The following is a 25,023-nucleotide window of genomic DNA, read 5'->3' on the forward strand; positions in this document are numbered from 1 at the left end:
TGAAATATGATTTTTTTCTTAAACACATCTTTCGTTTCATATTGATGTATTGTCTGTGGTTGTGTGGATTTCCATCGTGTTCCCTTTACGTGGTTTTGAACATCACAGAGATGGGATATTTTTCTAAAAAGCACAATTTGTGTTTCCTAGAGGAAAGAAAGTCACATACTGGGATTGCATGAGGGTCACAAGTCAAGTCACCTTCATTTATATAACGCTTTTTACTACACAGATTGCTTCAAAGCAGCTTTACAGTGAAATTAATGGAAGATAGATTGTTTTGTCTGTATCAGCTCTAGAAAAAAATTTATCCAGCTAAATTAGGTTTTTGATTGATTCATTTCTGTTGTAAAAAAATCATTAGTTATTTACTTTGGGGTCACTTACTCGTCGACACCATTTTCAACTAAAATAGAACACTTTAAAATAGACTTTCATTTGCATGGCAACAGTGTTTGGTGGCTTGACAACACAAACTTCGACAAGTTTTGAAACGATGCCATTATCATCTTCGTGTAAACTTCAAAATGCGTGCATCTGTGAGAATGGTAAGGGCATGCAAGTAAATTACATGTTTAGTCTATAGGCAATCACATTTAAATACATATACATATTACTTGTCTGGCATGCATAATACAGCGTTTTTAGTATTTTCCAAGGATCCATGTGAACGGGAATCAATTTGATAACGTTTTTATCTGAGGCACCCTCAGTAAATGGTGAGACAATTTTCATTTTTGGCTAACCCATGAAAACATTAAAGGAATAATTAAAATCATGTTATACAGTTTTCATGTTGCAATTCATAAATTTGCAGGTCGGTTTGCAGCAGACTACTGCATTCTAGTAGCCTAGAAATCTAGACGCACCCTAGCGGCAGCAAATCTAATCTGCTGCGAGTGTCGTCTAGCAACTCTCAATACAGTTCTGAGCTGTAAAAACCAAACTCTGGTCAGGCCAATCACATTGTGTTTAGAGTCAGTGGGCGGGGCTTAACATAATGAAGGCCAAGTTGCGCTTGCGTGCTTCTAGTAAACACAGAGGCTTTCGAACAGCGGTCTTTCGAATCAGCTTTGCCCGCAACTCTGGAAGACTTGGAGTTAAGCTTTTCTCTGAGAAAAGAACAAAGAATGACACTGAAGTCATTCTTAAAAAGGGAATATGTGATCTGAGTTTAGCCGAACGGATACAGCGAATGTTTAATCTGTCAACTAGCTCCGCTTCACGTTGCTCTGGTTGGTGGTAGCGCTATCCTATCGTGTGCAGAGGCAGTTTGAAAGACAACCATTTATCCCGCCCCTCGGATTGAGCCCTGTCAATGGTGAGTTTCCAGACCAAACATCTTGATGTGGGTCTGGCTTGTCAGGCTAGCATTCTGGCATAACTGGGAATATAATATACCATTTTTACCAAGTGCTGTCTTTATTAGCTGTCTTTTTTGTTTTTTTCCCATCACCAAGTACTTGAACAAGAGTTTAGTGCTCTAAAATAAGGGGAGAGGGCTGCTCTATCATGTTGATAGTGGTTGGATGACATTACAGTTTGAGATTGTTGGATGAGAGCCGCCATGATAATTCAGCATTAAACCCTCCCTGGCAACCTACTGAATGAATAAACCCTGGATCTTATCAGTTTTTATTCATGCCAGTAAGGGCTTGTTCTTGCATGTAGTGTGCGGCAGATGTGGCCCTCCCGGTATGTTTGCTAAAGGCATTGGCTAGATGAAAGACTGTTCTTAACCATAAGCTATGCGGGGAGCTGTGCCAAAAGCTGAAAACGCATCATTGTGAAAACAGCCCTGGGAGAAGCTGATCTCCCCCAGCAGAGGATGAAGAGGGCTGAGGGCGAGATGACACATGACGGAGAAATCGGCACTCTCTTTTTAACTTTTGTTCTCATAAATATGACTGGCATGAAGCAGTTAACCGTCTGTGTTGTCAATCAGTTTATAATTATATTTAATTTTTTTATTTGAATATTTCTGCACACTAAATGTAGTACATGGGGGGAAAGTATATATTGTAAGGTAAATTGTAACTTTAATGAATAAATAAAACACTTCAAATCGATATTATGAAATACGTATAGGTTAATTTAGGTCTCACAATAGTTATAATGCTCAGTATGAAAGATGTAAAAGAACAAAGGTCTACTGTCTGACTAAAAAAAAAGTTTATAAATAATAGAGGAGGGACTTCTGGGATGATGGTTATTCCTTGAGTCTGAGAATAGATCTCAGAGAGTTATAACAATGGATTTAAATATTAAGTTGGTATTAGACAAGTTTGTGTGTGTGGTCTGAAACAGAGCTGGATAAGCGTGCGTGTATTAACTATAAATAACAATTATAATGCACATATGAACATTTGCCGTGAGATAAACAGAGAAAGTATTTTTGTTATGTGAAAATGACAACTTACATGATTATGTCTTTTTGTGTATCGTTAAAGGCAAAAAAAAGTGTGTATATATATATATATATATATATATATATGGTTAATATACTACTTTAAAAAAATGGTAGGCTAGGTATTCTTAAATACTAACATATAGTGCAAATATAAACTTAGGAAGATAAAAGAGTCCACAATTAAATAGCCTATATAAACAATATCTAATATTGGCTAATATTGTTAGATTAATTTGGAATTTGGACAAGGTGTGTGTGTGTGTGTGTGTGTGTGTGTGTGTGTGTGTGTGTGTGTGTGTGTGTGTGTGTGTGTGTGTGTGTGTGTGTGTGTGTGTGTGTGTGTGTGTGTGTGTGTGTGTGTGTGTGTGTGTGTGTGTGTGTGTGTGTGTGTGTGTGTGTGTGTGGTCTGAAAAAAAAGTATAAACGTGGTATTTAAGTATATATAATTATAATGCAAATAATATTAACATTTGTAGTGAGATAAACAGAAAGCATTTCATTTTCAAAGTGAAATTTTAAACTCATTGTAATATAAATGTATGTACATGTAAAATGCAAAAATAACAACAACAACAAACAACTTTAGATTAGGTTCCAATTCTTACTATTACATATTAACTATGATTTCTGCCTCAATAAACTCCTAAATGCTGCTTATTAATATTGTTAAGTTTAATATGGTCATCCAGAAAAAGGCATTAATATGTGCTTTATAAGTACTAACAAACAGACAATATCCTAGTAATATGCATGCTAATAAGTAAATTGTTAATAGTGAGAATTGGACCCTCAACTAAAGTGTGACCGAAAAATGTATAAACATTAGACAAAGACAAAATTACACATCATCAAATCGTGTTTTTCAAGAAATAGTGCTTCTAAATGGGTTACTATTGGGAAAATCTGGTGCTTTCCCTTAACATGATTATTGTGTGTGTGATAATTGTAATGCATGGTTTTGCTCTACATATAACACATCTTTTGAAAATGTGCAGTATGCAAAATAGCACCATGCACTCAATACTCTATCCTGCAATGCACTTGATCTTTCTTTTCTGGTGTGGCAAATAAATCTAAAATAAAAATTGACACAATTATTAACATCTTTTTTCTTAACTTGGTATTTAATTCTGGATTAAAAGTGTCTAATATCAGTTTTTAGTTCCAAGATACTAAGTGTACATCACTATGCAACTAAGAAGTACTGTATAATATACATTTTTAAAACATTTATCATATAGGCTAATGCACGCTGTTTAACATACTATTTAAAACAAAACAAAAAACAGTAGACAATGTGTGTATTCAGTAAGTAGTAAAGATTAGGTAACACTTTGTTACATGTGTTACATATACTTACAGCAAAAGTAAATGATGCATAATTACATGCAACTAACCCTAAAAGAACCCCTAATCCTAATACCCAAATCTAATATTACTGAGTACTTAAATGTATAATTACACTGTGATAATGACACCTTAAAAAAGTGTAACCAAATGTGACAATGAAGTTTAATTAGAATTGAGGTTTGCTAACTTGCCTTTGTTAATATTAACAATGAATATATTTCTAAAGCATTTATTTATCTTAGTTAATGTTAACTTCAACTTCTACCAATACATTATTAAAATTAAAAGTTGCATCTGTTAATTAGATTTAATGGATTTGTGCTTACATGCACTAAGAATTATTAGTTGTACTTTTATAAACTAACTTTAACAAAGATTAATAAATACTGTAACAAATGTATTATTCGTTGTTAGTAAATGTTAGTAAATTAATGCATTAAATAATAGTAACTACACTCTAAAAAAGGCTGGGTTGTTTTAACCCAATGTTGGGTCAAATATGGACTAACCCAGCAATTGGGCTGTTTTAACTCTGTGGTTGGGTTAAATATTTGCTTAAGACAACCCAATCGCTGGGTTAAAACAACCCAACTGCTGGGTTAGTCCATATTTGACACAACATTGGGTTGTTTTTTACGCAGAATTTTGAGTGTAATGGGGGCTTATTTTAAAGTGTTCGTATTTTGAAATATAAATATAAACGCAGTCCACACAATTAAATACTTTACATTTTTTGAAATTTGAGTTCACGTCCGAGACCTACATGGAAGACATTAACTTTGAGGATAAAGTCATTATTTAGATTTTATTTTTGCGCACAAAAACTATTCTCGTCGCTTTGTAAATTTATTGTACAGCCACGGTAGTGGGATGGACTTTGTAACAACGTTTTTAGTGCCTTTTATGGGTCTTGTGAGTGGGAATGTACTGAATGCAATAATTAATAATCATAATATTGCATACAATTTAGGATGTATATTATGCAGGCATCTGAGTTTGTGGTCACCTGTATCAGTGCTAAGGATTATGGGTACTCACTGATTGTTGCACTAGTCGTAGCACTGCAGAGTTGGCCCTGTTGAGCGCAACAGAAGTGGGACCCATTCCCATGACTGGCATGTGTCGCAGATTCCGGCACATAAGGTATCCAAGGAGCTGTTTTACAGGGCCCTGATTGTTTGGTAAGGCGCGCTGAGGGCCTGGGGATTTTTACAGTGAGCTTTAAATGGGTATAGAAGCCTGGGCCCAGCTGGGGACCATTATAGTAGACGTAATCCAAAAAATACCAGGGCAATTATTTCACATACGGGATAACTCTCTGCTCTTTTCTGCTTCCCTTGCTCACACACATGAAAAATCCAGCATTAACCAGCGTGAATTTTATGTTGGTCCAGGCTGGTTTATGCTGGTTAGAGCTAGTAATAGTGCTGGTTTTGCTGGGGAGAAGAAAACCAGCAACCAGTATCCCAGGCTGGTCCCAGCATACCTTAAATTACTTAAGGTATATCTTAAAATTACTTAAGATATATAGTCATATTTTTGTGCGCTTATGGTTAAAACAAGAAAACAAATATCTAGCAATGGGGTAACCAAAATAAACTTCAAAAGATGTAAATGCTGTCATAATTTACTCATCCTTATATTGTTCCAAACCTGTATGAGTTTCTTCTTTTGAACTATCCCTTTAATTTAAAAGGAAAACAAATGTATTTATCAGATTTTTTATTTTAAGTGTGAAGTTACTATATATATATATGTTTATGACATGAGCAAACTGTGCACTTCTGGAAAGTCCTGCACCAGCCAAACAGAGATGAATGAGTATGCTAACAGATATTTTTTGTATCGATCTTTACTTCTAAAACATGTCAAATTAAAAGGATATAAAGGTCAACATTTTCTTTAAAGTAACAACTTAACTAACGCAAGGCTATTTTTATTCCGTCTCATTCTCATGTCAAACACACAGAGATTAGCGCAAACCGGGTGGGAGATTTGATTGTGATCCAGGGTACGATTGTGATGACATGGAGCAATGTTTGCTTTGAACTGGTCCCTCGCTGTCCCCCTATTTGCTTTTTTCTCTCCACCCCGCTGGCTTTTCCGCATCTCCCTTCAGCCGCAAGCACCAGTGTCATCCATCAAGTTCCTGCAGCTCTTCTTGAACGCCTTTTCGCGCCAGCCAGATCTTAACGCGGTGACGCACGCTCCAAGCTATGATTCAGACTAGTTGCAATGCCACAAAACGCTGTGCTAATGCACTTCTCTCTGTTCTCACCGAGCCAAGAGCCATAGCTCTTACTGACAGAGAAGTCTTTCCAGTTGTTTTTCACTGTCCTTTCCCGTCTGCGCCGTAGGACGTCTTCGCTCTGGCAGTATCAGATGATGACAGGGCACTCTAGGGTGGCATGTGTTTTCATTTAGACAGTTACGCTACCCTTGGCTGGCCTGTTTCTTCATGAGACTGGCAGTAAGCATGCAGGAGAAAGAAGAAGGCTGATGTGGGTGTGTAGATATGTATATGGATGCTCATGGAGCACTGTAATTTTTTTTATTTTTGTCGTTTTTTTCTTGATCTTTGTTGATCTTTAAAGCAAGATAAATGCACTTTTACAAATATATATATATAAATATTTTAAATATGTACACATTCATAAGATAATCAAATTATTTGCCAAGTACATCTTTAAAGTCACATAACTAGCCGAACAATTTATCTCATTAATATGTTATTGTGTACTTTTGATTGTATGCTAATTATGATAATCTCGGAATGATGCATTTCTACATTGACGTTGGTAACTGAACTCCACACTGCTAGGTGTCAGTTTTAGTCCCAGAGAAATGTCATATTAGCAGTGCAAAAGAAATGTATCCATAACCCATAAACACATACCTCAGGTCTTTATCAACCTGGGACAACCTTCACTACCCTGTGGTGTCTGTTTTTCGAGAAAAATAAACAAATAAAACAAGTGTACAAAGTGTATAGGGTCGTTAGTGACCCGAGGTATGTAATAGTGTACTTTTTTTCCCCTGCAAAACAATAATTTAATCTGATGACTCAATAAGTACAGTTCACGTTTATTGGTGTATAGGTGGCAATGTCTGATACACAACGATGACGTGATGTTTCACTATTAATTACCATAGATATAAAACAAACATATAATCATTATCAGGAAACCTTGAAATGGCTCATCGATTTTCTGCCGAGCAAGTACTGCACACAGTCAAATATTAGTGTCACTGTCATTGTCACTTGATGGTGGATCTGGTGAAGAACCTCTCAATGACAAGTTGAACTCTCAGTCACAATGTTGATTTTGAAGCAATGGAAAAAGATAGCTTTACTAAAATGCATCTGCTCAAATAGAACCCTTCCAAATTCCGCAAGGTTGTGAAATTTGCCTTTTTTATTCTGTTATTAAAGGGTTAGTTCACCCAAAAATTAATTATTTAATTAATTACTCACCCTCATGTCGTTGGACACCTGTAAGACCTTCGTTCATCGTCGGAACACAAATGAAGATATTTTTGTTGAAAGCTGATGGCTGAGAAAGGCTTCCATTGGCATTCAGTACATTCCCACTCACAAGACCCATAAAGGCACTAAACACATCGATACAAAGTCCATCTCACTACAGTGGCTGTACAATAATGTTACAATGCGACAAAAATAGTTATTGTGCATACAAAAATAAAAATAACGAAGTTATTGACGTGAACTCGACTCATGGGCGAGAATATGATGCAGCTCCGCCGTTCAGATACATGACCCGGAAGAGGAGTAGCGCCGCTATGGCCTGAGTTCACGTCCGAGACCTACACGGAAGACAATAACTTTGCGGATAAAGTCATTATTTTGATTTTTTGCGTACAAAAACTATTCTCGGTGCTTTGTAAATTATTGTACAGCCACGGTAGTGAGATGGGCTTTGTAACGTTTTTAGTGCCTTTATGGGTCTTATGAGTGGGAATGTACTGAATGCCAACGGAGGCCTATCTGAAGCCTTTCTCAGCCATCAGCTTTCAACAAAAATATCTTTATTTGTGTTCCAAAGATTAACGAAGGTCTTACAGGTGTCCAACGACATGACGGTGAGTAATTAATGAAATAATTTTCATTTTTGGGTGAACTAACCCTTTAAAATCATTAGTGTTTATTGCAGCAGTTAAAGATCCATCGTTGTTAGAGATAGATCCAGGTCGCTAAAGTCCCGAATATGTAATTATGATTGGCAATTTATTGATGTTTGTACATTTGAACCAGAAAACAAGGTAAAAATACAGATTATTTTGTTTTCCTTAGCAGTGCAGGCCTTGAGAATTGTGTTTGATGATTGGGTTGGTATCCATTTATTATGGGGGTCTAGGTGTTTTTCTTTTTGGTTTGTGACAATGGCTGAAAATATAAGTTTATTTGTTTGTGTAGGTGTGGTAATGGGTGTGACTGTGGGTATGTAGGTGTCTTTTGCATGTTTATGCATCAAAATGCTAGTGTGTTGTGTGCTGAGACCACAGTTTGCGATGTCCCTCCTCTGTGCTCCTGCAGATGGAGACAGATTGGAACGGTTACTGCAACAGGCCTGCTTTCACTTAGACAGGAGACATAAGTGTGTGTATGTATGCGTGTGTGCCTGCCATAACCACTCTCCCTGCCACTATCCTCTGTGGCTTCTCTACACACACAGTTTTTCCACAGTAGAATGAGAGTCTTTTCATATACAGTTGTCCGTCCTCATTATGGCCAGGAATCATAGATAACGCTAATCCACCAGAGCACTGAACTACGGGAGAATTATGGGTAAAAAAAGACTACAGCGAAATTGATAAAGGTAATTATTAGTTCAGTTTAAAGTATTGCAAGAGCAGGCTTTCACACTGAGCACCGGGCTCATGGTTATCAAGCTTGATTTCTTGTTGAGCCAACACATATTTGCACTGCAAAAATCCTTAATTCTTAATCAGTGTTTTTGTTTTATTTTATGAAATTTAAATATATTATTTTTAAAATTGTATTTCTCACAATTTGTTATATAGGCCTATACATTGTCAGTGGAAAACAAGACAATGACTGATTAATATCTCTGTTAGTTTTATTTACCAGTTTATTTCAGAGCACATCAAAGAGGACACACACACACATACATTTTGCTGCAGTCTGTGGAATTTAGCATGAAAATATAAGAATCTCCTTAAGAAACTGGTATGGTGGTTTTTGTCCCAGCATGTGGTTCGGCTTTCCATTCATCATTTTCCTGCCAAAATAATTTATTTCTTTGTCATAATCATTTATCAAGGGACAATATGATGGTTTGTTGAGGCTCACAGCTCTATCAATGTACAGTCACATCTACTGAGAGAAATCCAGACAGACAAAGAGAAACAGTAACAGAAGGATATAAATAAATACCATCTATAAAATTTAAAGCTGAAGTATGTCATTTTTTAAGTGCTTGGATTATTTAATCTTAATGCGCTCATGCGTCAGTTATTATAATAATAATTTGTTACATTTTTATAGTGCTTTTCTGGGTACTCAAAGTGCTTTAAATATAAGGGGAGAATCTTCTCAACCACCACCAATGTACAGCATCCACCTGAATGATGCGACGGCAGCCATATTGCGCCAGAACACCCACCACACACACCAGCTGATTGGTGGAGAGGAGACAGAGTCTGAGTCTGGTTTCTCCCAAGGTTTTTTCTCCATTCTGTCACCTGATGGAGTTTTGGTTCCTTGCCACTGTTTGCCTTTGGCTTGCTCAGTTGGGGAAACTAAATTTTCAACTATATTACCGATCTTCCCGTATTGACATGATATGATAATTGAAATGAGCTAGATGACATCCCTGTTTTCTCCAGAGTGGCTGTACAGCTGAATCAAATTATGTTGCATTATTTTCCTGCTTAACTAATTTGGCCACACTGTAAAACATTATATGTTCAATAAGTTATGACAACATATGTTTTTACATTGTTTTAACTCATCAAAATAAGTTAAGAAATGTTACACTTTTTTTTAAAATTAGTTATACAAGATGAAGCTCCTTTTTTAAAGTCAGTTTAACATAATTTAAGTTGAAATAACTTAAACATCCCAGTCGATTATACTGCAAAAGTTCAAAATTTGCCTTTTTTTTTTTACAGTGCAGGATGCCGACATTACACCCCTATTCTTTTTCCTAAGGACATTCTGGGATTTTTCATTGTTAATAAATCAGGTCTTTGGTTTAACGTGTCATCTGAAGGACGGTGCTTGTTAAAGTATAGTGTCCCAATCACTATACTGGGGCGTTAGGAACCACACAGACCACAGGGTGAGCACCCTGCTGGCCTCACTAACACCTCTTCCAGCAGCTACCTTGTTTCCCATTTGGTCTCCCATCCAGGTACTGACCAGGCTCAACCCTGCTTAGCTTCAGTGAGAAACCACTCTTTGGCTACAGAATGATATGGCTGCTGGTCTATAAGTAGAGATACAGAAGATTGTTTAGGAGGAGGGTTCAGAAAACCAGTCAGTAAACAGTCATTCATTTTGCATAGAAATTGCATAATTAATCTAAATCAGGGGTGTCCAATCTTGCTCCTGGAGGGCCACTGTCCTGCAGAAGTTTAGCTCCAACCCCAATTAAACACACCTGCTAATTAAGTTCTTACTAGGCATATAAGAAACCTCTAGGCAGGTGTATTGAGGCAAGCTGGAGCTAAACACTGCATGACAGTGGCCTTCCCGGATGAGTTTGGACACCCCCATCTAAATTGACTTCAAAGAATCAGTAATACTTTCAAAGTTTTTTTTTAATAACATATTCCATGGTACTCTTCCCATAGCGCACCATAGTGCATAGACATTGTTTATCTCTTTCAGACACAAGCACTCGCATCCAAATCACATCACCGGTCCCTAGAGTGTGTTGGTGGCACAGACAGCAGAGTTGCAATACACAGAATGCTGTACCTCTGTGTTTCTCATTAGCATAGTGGTCTGGCCCCCTGATTAGCCACGATCATCACAAACAAGACATCAGTGATGCGAGGTGAGGCCCCACAAGCCCCTGGGAGCCCCAGATCACAGGCATGCTAATGAGGGCCCGTGTTACTGCGGTGTGAGGTGTCAGCCAGGCTTGTGACAGGTGCACAGAGGGGACGTTTGGGGTGGGGGGGAGGGTCCGGAGGGGAGTGAAGGCGTGTCGTAGTCCCCATGGCATCACCCCGTCCTTTGTTCTCTATGCAAATCCACTGCTGTGGCTTTCGACAGCTAGGAATGCAGCGGGTTCAAGATTGCCAGGGCCAGGAGTGCACACACATTGCTATTTTAGAAATGTGACCTCATCATGCTAGTTATATGCGTTTTCATGCGCACATTCGCCCTTGCATTCTGACTTTATCTAGAGTCATTCGCACATGCATTTTGCACACACAGAGAAACCTTGCGTTGTCACACGAGTTTCACGCTTTGCACACACACTACGCTGTGACATCATCAAACAAGCTGCATGAATTCGTACACGCACTTGTCTTTGTGATATGATTTCAGAAGACGTTGCACAAATTTGCACATACTTAGATGCGTTTCATGTAACCGCACACACATAGATGTGCCCACATGAGTTGTCACATGAGTTTCACACATTGGCACATGATTATATGTCCTTGTGTTGTGAAATCATCAAACATGTTGTACAATTTCACACATGTACTCATCTTTGTGATGCCATTACCAAACGCATTGCATGTATTTGCAACATATTTAATATGTAGATACCCTCGCGTTGTCACAGAAGTTTCGCACGTTGGCATATGCTACTTTGTCCTTGCCTTGTGACATTAAACAAGTTGCAAATGTTCTAACATGCACTTGTCTTTATATAATTCAGAAACGTGTTGCACCGATCAGGCATAACATTATGAAGGTGAAGGGAATAACACTGATTATCTCTTTATCACAGCACCTGTTAGTGAGTGGGATATATTAGGCAGCAAGTGAAAATTTTGTCCTCAAAGTTGATGTGTTAGAAGCAGGAAAAATTGGCAAGCATAAGGATTTGAGTGAGTTTGACAAGGGCCAAATTGTGGCTAGACGACTGGGTCAGAGCATCTCCAAACCTACAGCTCTTGTGGGTGTTCCCGGTCTACAGTGGTCAGTATCTATCAGTATCTATCTATCAGTCTCTATCTATCTATCTATCTATCTATCTATCTATCTATCTATCTATCTATCTATCTATCTATCTATCTATCTATCTATCTATCTATCTATCTATCTATCTATCTATCTATCTATCTATCTATCTATCTATCTATCTATCTATCTATCTATCTATCTATCTATCTATCTATCGTGGTCAGTAAAAGTGCTCCAAGGAAGGAATAGCGGTCAACTGGTGACAGGTTCATGGGCGGCCAAGGCTCATTGATGCAAATAAGGAGCGAAGGCTTTCCTGTGTGGTCTGATCTGAATGCTGGTTATGATAAAAAGGTGTCAGAATACACAGTGCATCGCGGTCATAATGTTATGACTGATCGGTGTATATGCCCTTGGGTTGTGACACCATCGCACAAATTTCATACATTTGCACATGATCAGATGCTCTTGCGTGGTGACCAACGAAACAGTTGCATGCATTTCGACATCATGAAAGGACTTTCACACGTTTGCGCACACGCATATGTCCTCGCATTGTGGCATCATCAAACCGGTTTCACGCATTCGCACATGCTCATATGTCCCTGTGTTGTGACATTACCAAACGAGCTGCACATTATTGAACACACATATGTCCTTGCATTGTGATAACATCAAACGAGCTTCACACATTCGCACATCATCACATGACTATTCCATTAGTCCAGCTTTGGTAAGTGATTGGTTCATGGTCGGGTGATGCTGGAGACAGCAGTAGCTAACGCTAATGTTGTTTCCCTCATGAAACAGCAGTGCTCTCAAGTCTGCCAGATTTGTTCGGAGATAATTAAAAAACACCCTCCGGCCCCTCCTCCTCACTTCTCTGTCACTGCATTCATGCTCTTAAAAGGAAATTAATTGCCACAAAATGTTGAAATCAACATATCTAAACCTAGGTTGGAGGTCCCTGAGGATGGACTAATTGGCCGTGAGGTTTTGTAATACTAAACCCAAGAGGTTGGATAAGTTTAGTGTAAAACCCCCTCTGCGCACACATGCACGCTTGTCATTAATCACATATTCTATACACACACATACAAAGACATGCACATAGACATCCCAGCACTGTTTAACACAACGAGAATGCTACTGCAGGGTTGTTAGCTTCATACACACCAACAGCCAGCTCTGTAATATAACAGCCACAACTCAATTTAGCTGTTTAACCTGTAATCCCAGCAATATTTATTGAAGTGCAAGAGGGAAGAAAATTAGGCTATTAGGCTCTTGCAATTGAATACATTGAGAGGAGAAAAGACACTCTGTTAACTGGCAGTTGACCTCTGCGGCCCACAGCGAACGGTTTCATGGACACGGACCGCAGTAATTACTGCAAATTGAATCACAGAGCGAACAGCGATGATTCTATAATGAGCACTTTTATTGGCTGGAGCGTTTTTCTGTGACATGGCCCTCCCAGGCCTCTGTAGTGTGGCACACACACAAAGTAGGACCCAATGGACCATGATCAGATGGAGATTTGTGTTCCTGAGGTGCCTGATGGGTAATTTCACACTATCATGCCACACAAGCTGCTGTCACAAGACATGGATCTCTGATGGGTCATTAGCATATCCTAACTTATTCACTATGGGTTTCTCGCTCTCGTTCTGGCTTGTTTGGAAAGTTGATGAAATTTGTCTTTGGTCGTCATTAAGTCTGCCTGTCTGTTAGCTGACACGGTCCCTTAGTAACATATGGTGTTTTTTGTACGATGTGATAGGATGCAAATTGCAGTAGCTCAAGCACACAGTTATGTTGGGGTAAAAGTGCGAGTGTGCACACACAAACGCATATATTAGTGCATGCACGAATGCTCTATTACGCTCGTTTTGTCCATCCCATGATATGTTCATGAGTCCTGCACAGCCATCAGAGGAATATGGGATGGTAATGAGGCTATCCGAGGAATATGTCCGTTGTTGATTTTATCCAGACTTGGGCTCCTGTCCAGGGTCTCAAAATGAAAACGAACAGCCTGTGTGTATTTTAGTGTCTAATCTCCACCACCTCTTTTCTCATGTTCCCTCAGTCTCTCTCTCTGTTACTCTCTTAGCATCCAAAATCCCTCCTGCCAGGTGTCCATTTAAAGGCCAGCCAAGCCAATCACAGGCTGTGGACCTGTCATACCAAACCACTTACACATCTCTCTCTCTCTCTCTCTCTCTCTCTCTCTCTCTCTCTCTCTCTCTCTCTCTCTCTCTCTCTCTCTCTCTCTCTCTCTCTCTCTCTCTCTCTCTCTCTCTCTCTCTCTCTCTCTCTCTCTCTCTCTCTCCATGACATCAGTCAGGTGTTTTTCAGACAAACCCAAAAGAACCACTCGCAATGAAATATGATGATCCTAACAAATCCCCAGTATTACACCTTAACCTTAAATACTTTTGATTCTGTAAGGATATATGGAATGACACTGTTTTAACAGCAGCTCAAACTTTTGAATGTATTATAGTAAAAAGTGCAAGTTTGAATGGTAAATTTGAATCTGTTGGCATATCAGAGTCACTGCATAATGAGGCGATTGCTAACCATTTAGGTTTAGAATGATCTAAATTAAACATTTTACCGTTTTTTTATCCTTAATTCTCAATGTTTACTGATTAAATTATGTACAATTCTAAACTATGCAAATATCCCCCAAATATCATATTTGTTTTATAAGAATCCTTAAACATTTAACAGGAGGAAAACAATTAATCATCTATATCAATGCATGAGTTCAGATGGCACTTCTGTCTGAACTAACATTGATTTGCTTTATATTATGACAACAACAACAATAAAAAAAACTATTTTGGTGTGAAAGAATGCACATGAAAGCATTGGCATGTATTTGTAAAGTACATTTTACTGAAAATAATAAGTATATGGGTGACTGTCAGTAGCTTAATATGCACCTGACTTTGTCAATGTATAAACCTGTCAACACGATTCCCTTTCATTCTCTTTCTTTCTTAATCCTCTCTTTCTCTTTCTTTAGCCACAGAATTATCTCCATATGGAAATTGTGAAAGGTGGGGGTATTGGGGGTGTTGAACAGGGAGTTCTATATTAACGTCTGACTGGCATTAGCATTAGCACAATGCGTTGTGGCCTGTGGGCGATACCTGCCATCTGCATTATGCTCCAGCCCTCTGGGAGCTTCCCTGCTCTCACTAACCCCCTAGTGTGACTCAGATTCTGGGTGAGTCACATACAGGCAGATCCTCTTTGACACAGCTTTAGAGAACAGCCGGCCCTGCCTCACAGTAGATAACCCGCTAGGCTATCAGAGAGCTCTTGTCTTCCCTCTTAGGGTGATGTAATTTTCATTCAATCTTATAAAATGGCTGTCGCCGCAGCGCAATGAAATGTCTTTCACATGTTGCCTGTTTAATTTTTAAACAGAAATGATCCATGAACCTCACCATAGAGGACTCTTGGCTTTGATTACATTTAAAGCCATCACAGAGAACAAACAGATGTGCAAATGACATGGAAAGCTATTAAAGTGTGTTATCTCAACCTCCCCTCGCACCAGATCAGAGAGTTAATAGCTAATATGTGTATATTAATTCCATCCACTTGTTTTGTGTCTTCCAGGAAGAGATGAGCCCTCCAGTTACATCTGCACAACTTGTAAGCAACCCTTTACCAGTGCATGGTTTCTGCTGCAGCATGCACAGAACACCCATGGAATACGCATCTACCTGGACACCCACCCTACTAGCTGCTCGCTTACCCCACGCCTGGCCCTTCCTCCTCCACTGGGGGCTGATGTCTTGCCCCGTTCCCCTCTAGCCAGCTTTCTGGGTGATAGCAGCAACCCTTTCCAACTTCTGCGTATGGGTGCCCCACTGCTACGAGAGCCTCCACCACCCGGATACATTGAAACCCGCTTGCCATCTACCCCGCCCTTTGTAAGCCCTCCACCACCCCGTCATCCTCTGGAACGCCTTGGCCCAGAAGAGATGGGTCTACTGTCCCAGCATCCAAGTGCTTTTGAGCGAGTGATGCGGCTGACACCAATGGGCATTGAACCAGCCATGGGCTTTTCTCAGCGTCTTCGTGAATTGGCGGGCAACAACAACAATGGTGGTCCAACTCCCCCTCTTTCACCTAACCGTGTACCCCCTATGCATCGGCTTCTCAGCCCTACTCTCTTCCAGCCTGGCTCCAAACCTCTACCTTTCTTAACCGCACCCTCGCAGCCACCATCAGTTCCGTCCAGAGGTCATTCCTCACCACCACTAAATCAGGTCGGCAAAGCCAAGTCCTGTGAGTTCTGTGGCAAGACTTTCAAGTTCCAAAGCAACTTGATTGTGCACAGACGTAGCCACACTGGCGAAAGACCCTATAAGTGCCATCTCTGTGACCATGCATGTTCGCAGGCCAGCAAACTAAAGCGCCACATGAAGACGCACATGCACAAGTCAGGCTCTATGGGGAGTTCACCTGAGCAGGGAGGACAAGACTCATCTGGTGAGGGACTTAAAAACAGTGAGGACAACGGCACAAGGGAGGGATTGGATAATGAGGAGGAGGAGGAAGAAGAAGAGGAGGAAGAGGAGGAAGAGGAAGAAGAGGAAGAACAGCAAAATGGGAGCAGGCCTGAGTCCAACCTGAGCATGGACTCAGAGTTGAGCAGAAACAGAGAGAATGGCCCAAGACCCTCCCCAGAGGAGAAGCCTCTGGCCACTGACAGAGTGACAGAAAGCCAATACAACAACCTCGACAATCACTTGAGACTGCCACCGGGCAGCAGGCCATGCCAGGAGATGGACACAAATTCGGCAGCCAGGGATATCAACAGAGACAGGCGGCCCATGGTGAATGGCAGAGGCTGCGGCCCTGAGGATTCCATCTCAGTGATGTTTCACCGGAAGCCAATGCCTATTTCCAGCTCCAGCCTCTCTGGGTCTTCCGCAAAGAGGATCAAGGTGGAAAAGGATATGGAGCTGCCGCAGGTGCCCGTCATATCCCCTGAAAATGTGTATTCTCAGTTGCTTGCCGGTTATGCTGCATCCCGCCACTTCATAAGGGAGCCATTCCTGGGTTTTAACGACTCCAGGCAGTCGCCTTTCGGCACTTCTTCTGAGCACTCTTCATCTGAGACAGGCAGCCTGCGTTTCTCCACCCCTCCTGGGGAAATCATGGAGGGGGGTGGGATGTCAGGGCGAAGTGGCAGCAGTACACCTCACCTCCATCTGCGGGGTCCTGGGCCAGGGAGACCCCCGAGCTCCAAAGAGAGTCGACGGAGTGATACCTGTGAGTTCTGTGGTAAGGTGTTCAAGAACTGCAGCAATCTGACCGTGCATCGGCGCAGCCACACAGGTGAGAGGCCTTACAAGTGTGACCTGTGCAGCTACGCTTGTGCCCAGAGCAGCAAGCTTACCCGGCACATGAAGACCCACGGGCAGTTTGGCAAGGAGGTGTATCGCTGCGATATTTGCCACATGCCCTTCAGCGTGTACAGCACCCTGGAAAAACACATGAAGAAATGGCATGGAGAGCATTTGTTGACCAATGATGTCAAACTTGAGCAGGCTGACAGAGCTTGAGAACTATTTTCGATGCACTGCATTATGGGTTTAGCAGGATAGTCTTTTTCTTGACTATATATTTTTTTGGAGTGAATTTTCTTTTTTTTTGTTCTTTTTTTTGTGTGAAAACAAACTGCCACCTGAGAAACAAGAACACAGGGAAATGCTAGTCTGCGTTTCTAAAAACCCTACTTGCATTTCCCAGCAACTAACAGAGGAGTAGTCCATTAGGAATTCATGGAGCCTTTCTACTGTGCAATAATTTCTGTATTTATTGGATTATTTGTAATGACACATGGCATGTGCAGGTACATTATTGATGGGTTTCTAATGCATTCAGTTCTTGAAATTATATTTCTACACCCCATCTTATGATATGACAAATACTGAGATTTTGGCAGTCAGCCAGTTATGTGTTCTAAACTAGTTTCCTCAAAGGAAACAAATGGGTCATTTCTAAAGAAGCGGTCGACTTCTAAAAATCTGAGAACGTTTTCATGTTATTGTTGCTGTCGATGGCCCCATCATCATGGCTTATATTCAGTAGATAGATGTAAAGCACTGAATGTCACTTTGACAATAAAAAATATTCAACAATTTTAAGGGGCAAAAAACCCAGGGATGTTTTAAGGCAGCTGATGCAGTTTGACTGCATCTGAATGATTTTCTATTGACAACCTTTGAAATAAAATAAAATGAAATGAAAGTTCATCATCCACGACATTTATGAGAATGACAATGTGCAAATGACAACAAAAATGACAATATTTCCTCTTCATTATTGTGATCCCTGTATATAAACAGTGTTGAGGCTGCAATTGTTTCATTCGTGGCATATATATTTTTTCCAATAGGCTGACATTTTTCATACACCATATTTTACTTTTCAACACCAAAATGTTTACATTCGCTCAAATTAACATCCATTGCCATTCCTTGCCATTTCTTCCTTCCTCATTTAGCTCTTAATTTCGTTTCAGTGATGTCCAAACCTTGTACAAGGTCAAATCCTTTCATATTTCAATGGTATTATAATATGTTTATTGTGCAGTCTTGACTAATTCAGACTGGATTCACTTCAAAGGAAGTCATAAGCTTCATAAGCTTCATAAGTTGCATTTACTATTAAATTATTAAAGGAATGTGTTCATTCACAAATGAATCAATTCTGAAATCAAAAATGAATTAGCAGCTATTTGGACACCAATATAAAGAACAGGTGCTCACCTGAAGAAATCATTTGAGTAAACGCGCGTACACACACACACACACACACACACACACACACACACACACACACACACACACACACACACACACACACACACACACACACACACACACACACGTTCATTTGTAGCAGCATTCTATGCACCATCCTGTGCGTTGTTGAAACTGCAATCACTGAATTGTGTTGGGGCTCTCTGGAAGCCCTGGGTGACTGCCTGTCCTCTAAAGGATCCTGGGATTAAATAATTTCCTCATTATGACCTCTGTTCCTACACACTGAATCGCCTCCACCTGTCTCTTTTCATACATCACCAGCTCAAATTTATCCGACAGCCATCCCTCGCCTCCACTCTGCATACACCACTGTTCTTTATCTGCATAATCGCTACTTACAACATCCTGCCATTTATGTTTATGACTTTTTACAGTTTACATTTTAATTTTGACTTGATTTGAATTTAAGCTAAGGCTGCACGTTTCACACAAGGACGAGACTAATTTCTTAAATATGGACGTGTAGTTTATCACCTACTTGTCAGATACTTTGCAAACTGTCAAACCTCTCTTTGCGTAAATGACAGGAAGTGGCCATAACTTGAAAGAAAATCAGGAGGAAATGTGTAGTCAAGAAAGCATTCTGAATTTAAGTGCTACCAATGGCTTTCGGAGATAGACATAACCAGACAACACGGACGTGCCTCAAATTAATATTCAGCCTTTATCTTCTGATGTAGTTCAAACTCTTGCTATACAGTGGGGGAAAAAACGAAACAATCCATGAACAAACTATCACTAACCAGTATCATTTAAATTCATTAAGAGGAATCAAATCAAATCAAATGTAAAGGATGATTGTCCATTTATTTGGGAAATGTAAAGTGTGTTTCATTTTTGAGGGAAAGTCTAAACGCACAGATTTGTTTGAGAAATTACCAAGCCATTTCTTTACTGATTTATTTAGATGGACTAGAGAATTATTGACAGTGGAGGTAAAACAACACATTTGGAATTAAAAAAAAGAACTATGACACTGTCTTTAAATGATGTTTACAGTGTTGAAGTATAAGAATACTGAGCTCTTCTGTATATGTGTTTTAAATGAGACAAATGTTTTGTCCTCTGTTTTTATACAATATTGAATATCATAGCAGGGTTTTCTCCTTTTTCCCTTTGTTTTTTCCTCCCCCCCTTTTTTGGTGCAGGTATTTCCGTAAATTTCTATGGATATATGCGCGTGTATGTTTTGGTCATTGTTAAATACTCAATGTATTTGTAATTTCAGTGGCATTTTATGAAATGATGCAAAAAATCTTTATATTTTGCAGTCCATTATGAAATTGTGAGTCTATTCAAATGTTTTGTCACTATATCTGTTAATAATTTTGGTAATTCCATCCACAGGAGGATGTAAAAAAAATAAAATAAAAATGAAAACAAACAAGAAATACATCTTTTGCTAATTATTTTTCAGTGAAACTAGGCAAGGCAATCTTTAGTCTGTGTTATGTGATTGTGCACAGAATAAAAGTTTTAATAATGTTAGTAGGCCTACCATATCATATTAATAGGGCCCTATGAAATCTATTTTATTTTCCCCAAATTCTATTTAGTTTTTCTGTTTGATTGAATGGCTAATACAACGTGTAATTAATTGAAGTAATATACATTTTTGAAGGACCTTATGAAATATTTTTATTTATTTTTTTTAAAGAAATTCTGCATTCTGATTTAATATAAATATACTATAAAAAAAGAAAAGCTGGCATAATGATGTCATAAAACGCATCAAATGAAAAAAATATAATGTTAAAAACAAAGTAGAATATTTGTGTGATAATTTCCTAAATTATTATTATTATATTATAACCTTGAGAGGTTAATAATTTTGAGGGACCGAGTTAAAAATAAATTTTAACCATTGATTCCTAACTTCCCCATCCCTAGGAAGGCTGAACAAAGTGGACCTGCAATCTGGATGAAAATAACAGCGTTTCATCGGCAATTCGGCAACAACACTCAGTGCTGCCGCTCCCACCATGCGTACATGCGCTGTGCGTAGGGCACCAAGTGCTTAGGGGGGAACCAGCCCACCCCAAGTTTTATTAATATAGCGCCTTTCCCAAGCTCAAGGTCGCTGTACAAGAAAATATATACATATAAATTGTATCAAGGAAGAAAAATGTTAAACATATACATACAAATATACAGAAAAAGGATGGTTGGAATACTGTAAGAAAAGATATATTTTTAGTTGGGATCTGAAAGTATATAGGGAATTCCAGAGTTTCGGGGCCGTATGACGATTCTGTGTGTATTTTCAGAATCGCTAAATCATAGGGCCCTACATTAGAATCAGCAAACACATTACTATTAAATCTCAATATTTCTGCGTTCCTTTATAATCCACATAAACTGGCAAATTAAGCCCAACAGGTCTGATTTGCAATTGACCTTTGACCCAAGCACTTCACTAATTTGTCAAACCTCCGTCTTCACTGCACCTGCCCTTCCTCCTCTTTAGTCTGAGTGCAGAGCGCACAAAATCTTGTCTGACCTCTCTTGACCTCTCCCGTCTTCCCTCATCCCTTCTTGTCTTTTGTGAGGCAGGTGGTTCTTTTGTAGCTCCAACAATGTTTCATGTTGGGGAGGGGAAGCACTTAAAAACTCTTCATAGAACATTTACACATGGCCAGTCACAGCATAGACATTTCCTTCTGAATAAGCCACTCATATGGCGACCCATAAGTTAGAAGCAGTCTGACCTAGAGATCTTGTAAACAAACAATTGTTACACAGTTCATTTATCCTGTGTTGTCTTTTTCCTCCATCATGTTTAAGCAACATTTAGTGAATGTCCCTTTAAAGAGGAAAGGATGAATATGGTTACAATGGAGCCGGACATCTGGGAGACATCTTCTGCCCGCAAACATCCCGGTCCCAGCACGTCACCCGGCGGCTTAAGAAGTCAGATTCCCAGAGCTTCATTCATAGCACCAGTTTCCCCTCGAGGTCCCACTTTTTTCACACTCTAATTATGACTGGCCACACCAATGAGCTGCCAAGTAGCTTTGACCACGTCCCCACATGAGCTGGTGTCGAAGTTCAGATATGGTGTGCCATTTAAAGTCCCTTTTAGGCTCTCGTAATGGCAGGTCCCACTGGGCCTGTCCTCTATCTGCCATGGGAAGAGACATATCTTTCTATGGTGGTAAAGTAGCCCCTTATTTGTCAGGCCAAAACGACTAGGATCCAAATGGGTCACACACAGAGAGAGTGGCAGGCAAATGAGGGGTCTGAGCGAAGCGCGGTCGCAACAAACGGGCTGTCAGCAGGGGTTGCGGCTCACGCCTTGACCATCCCTCGCTACCGCACAGTCCTAGGTTTTCGTCGGATGAGAGGGAGTCTTCCCAGCAGTCCCCTTGTCTATATATCCAGTTACTAATCTCTGTTCCCCTGACCACTGCCCAATCAAACTGTGTCCTGCGAGCAGGACGAGCCCATGAGGCAGACAAGACGGCAACCAGGGAAAATCTGCTCCAGCTGGCTTGCCGTGGGAATGAAAGGGTATGGAGAGGATTTTTTTTATATATAAAACAGAGATGCAGGGATGTTTGGTTACGCTGTGGTTATTCAGCAGCTGTGGGTTCTGAAGATCTGTCCGAAGCGGAGATATGACCTAAAGGAACAAAGACTTTGCAGAGTTGAAGACCAGGGACGTGCACAGGGGGGTTGCTCAGGTTGCCCGGGCAACTGCCCATATGCCCTTCTCGACTCACGTTGCCCTTCCGAGGTGGAAAAAAATAAATAAATAAATCGTACAATGGATGCAGAATTTCACGTAGGCCTAGATCAATAAAAAATATATAACAAAAAAAATCGCTAAGCCTCAATCACTTCCATATTCGGGTACCCGTCCGAAAGTGAAAGTCAAACAATTGCTTGGGGTCCCGAGCTGGCCTGGGGCCGCAAGTCAACGACAGGTTAAGAATAAAATGCAACGACAGAGCGCCCCTTTGATAGTCAATGCAGTAAAGTGCAACGACACTGTTATCGGAATCCCCCTCAAGCGGGCCCTCTCAGTCGTCGCTGACAACAGCCACCCAACCACGCAATCTCTGCTGCCGGCAAAATACAAAACGCCTCCTCGGCGATCATGAAGCGGAATTATGCTTTAGGAAGCCAGAAAAGAAAAGAGAAAATAAAAGATAGTGGTAAGTGATAAATTACACTATATAAAATAGCTCTATTTGTACTATTAGGTAGGCTAGCAAAAATATGTTTATGTTAGCTAACGTTACCTGCCTGAGGGGAAATGTTGCTTGTAACGAACAGTTAGTGCAACTTTTTTTTCGAACGGACGGAATATGGTTACATACTGTAATATGTTTTTAACGGGATAAGGAAGATGCAGATCTGTTCCAGAATAACTGTTTATCGTATTTAATGACATAAAATTGCTATAGCTTTGTAATAGGTTTTGATGAAAGTGGCATAGCATGCTATACTAACTATTTTTATGCTATACATAAATAACCTGGAATAGTTAATATAGCATGCTATATATATTGACTATTATTATAAACATTATTTAACCAGAAAGAGGCAGAGGAACATGATTTTTTTTCGTAGCTTATCTTAATGTGCTAGTGTTGGGATATATGGTAGTAACAGTTTATGCAAATATGACATTATTTTTATAAGTTACCAATGGATTTTGAACAGTTACTTTATTCTGTGTGGCAATTTTTACACTGTTGCATTTTGAAGTACAGTATCAGGATAACCCACATGTTTTACTGGTACTGTTTATTAACTACTTAACAAGGTATTATAGTCATCTGTTGCAACTTTATAATAACCATCCAGATAATGTTTATAGACAGTTTACAAACCAACTAGTAACCCTTAACAAAGTTTTAGGAATATTTGGCCTGTCTATCTATGTAATGTTTATAGATGTTTTAAAAATGGTTTCTTAAATTTTACAAACATTTTTTAATCATTACCCGTTTATCTGTAGAAGGTTAGCCATGTCCATTTTGCTTGGGGCCCCCAAAATCCTTCTAACCGCCCTGGCTGAGCCTGCATGAGCGGCACTAGAAGGAGATTGTCGCGGTTGTTGGGTGAGACTTAACGTTGTTGTAAAGGTATAACAAACGGACGATCATCATTCATAAATCTACTTTTTCTATCTGGACATGGAGCATAATAAACATGCAACTTGTTCATTATCATTATCTGTGAAACTGTTGATGGCAGTTAAATTAATTTTGTCTTTTTTTATTAGACTATTGATATTGACTGGTTTGAGTTCTTTAAGGGAAATGGCCTCAAAAGCACCATAATGCAGGAAATCACATCTACGAAATAAAAAAAATTATTGGGGGAGAACCCCCTCCCCCCCGCAAAAAATAACCCCACCTATAATATTTTTCCAGAGCAGAACATAAATACCACTAGGGGGCATTAAAATAATAATGATAATGGCAATAACAATAATATGTAATTGGACAGATGATGAGGGGTTTTTTTTTCGGTTGGGGGGGTGGTGCCCTTTTTTTTAGGTCAGAGCAACTGCCCCTCAAAAATCCTGTGCACGTCCCTGTTGAAGACCATATATACGCACTTCCCGTCCTGGTTAAAGATACCTTCCTTTCCACTGAGTAACTGTTGTATGATGATATTGATATCTTTCTTGTTATTTATATGACTCAGGCCTGCACAAACACATATTTACGCAGAATTGCCTGTCGCACAGTTCTACATATTCCCATTCCCTTGTGTGTTTATGTATTAAACATTTTGGCTAGCATGCATAATGCTTGGCAGCTACTGAAAAAAAGTGTACGCTGTTAGAACATCTATGGATGATCAATGCAAAAAAGGTTCTTAATGGTGGAATAAGGTCAACCCAGGCACATTGATAATATGGGACTCTGCAAAACTATAAATGTAGTTGTGGGAAAAGCTACTTTGAATCTGTAGCTTGCTAAAAAGCTGCTAATAATTTGAAGTGGTTCAATTAGCTACTGCCAAGCTACCATTTTGATAAAGTAGCTTCACTACAAATTGCTATTTCACCCCCTAAGCTAGGCTATTTATGGAAGGAGCAAAAATATATTTCAGTCAGAACACTGTTGAAGCATATTGTAAATGACTAATCGTTGAAGTACCTTGTTATTAAAGGTGACTTGACTTGTTAGGCTGCATTAACTAGGTCAGCTGGAACCGGGAACACTTCCCATAACACCTGATGTACTCGTTACATCATAAAAAGATTGGCATCTACAATAATGTTAGTCTCTCTGTTTATCCGGAGGTTT

At 39.6% G+C, this 25,023-nt stretch overlaps 1 protein-coding gene across 2 annotated transcripts in view; it reads left to right on the forward strand.

Annotated features, from left to right (window-relative positions):
- Positions 1 to 20,128, forward strand: part of bcl11bb (BCL11 transcription factor B b) — a 42,788-nt gene extending 22,660 nt beyond the window's left edge. For both annotated transcript variants that reach the window (XM_067417317.1, XM_067417316.1), the window contains one exon: positions 15,531 to 20,128. In XM_067417317.1, the coding sequence (XP_067273418.1) occupies positions 15,531 to 17,488 (1,958 nt within the window). In that variant the 3' untranslated portion in view covers positions 17,489 to 20,128. The remainder of the gene's footprint in view (positions 1 to 15,530) is intronic.
- Positions 20,129 to 25,023: the final 4,895 nt, after the last annotated feature.

Source organism: Pseudorasbora parva, chromosome 15, assembly GCF_024679245.1.
Source record: "Pseudorasbora parva isolate DD20220531a chromosome 15, ASM2467924v1, whole genome shotgun sequence".
Taxonomy (NCBI): domain Eukaryota; kingdom Metazoa; phylum Chordata; class Actinopteri; order Cypriniformes; family Gobionidae; genus Pseudorasbora; species Pseudorasbora parva.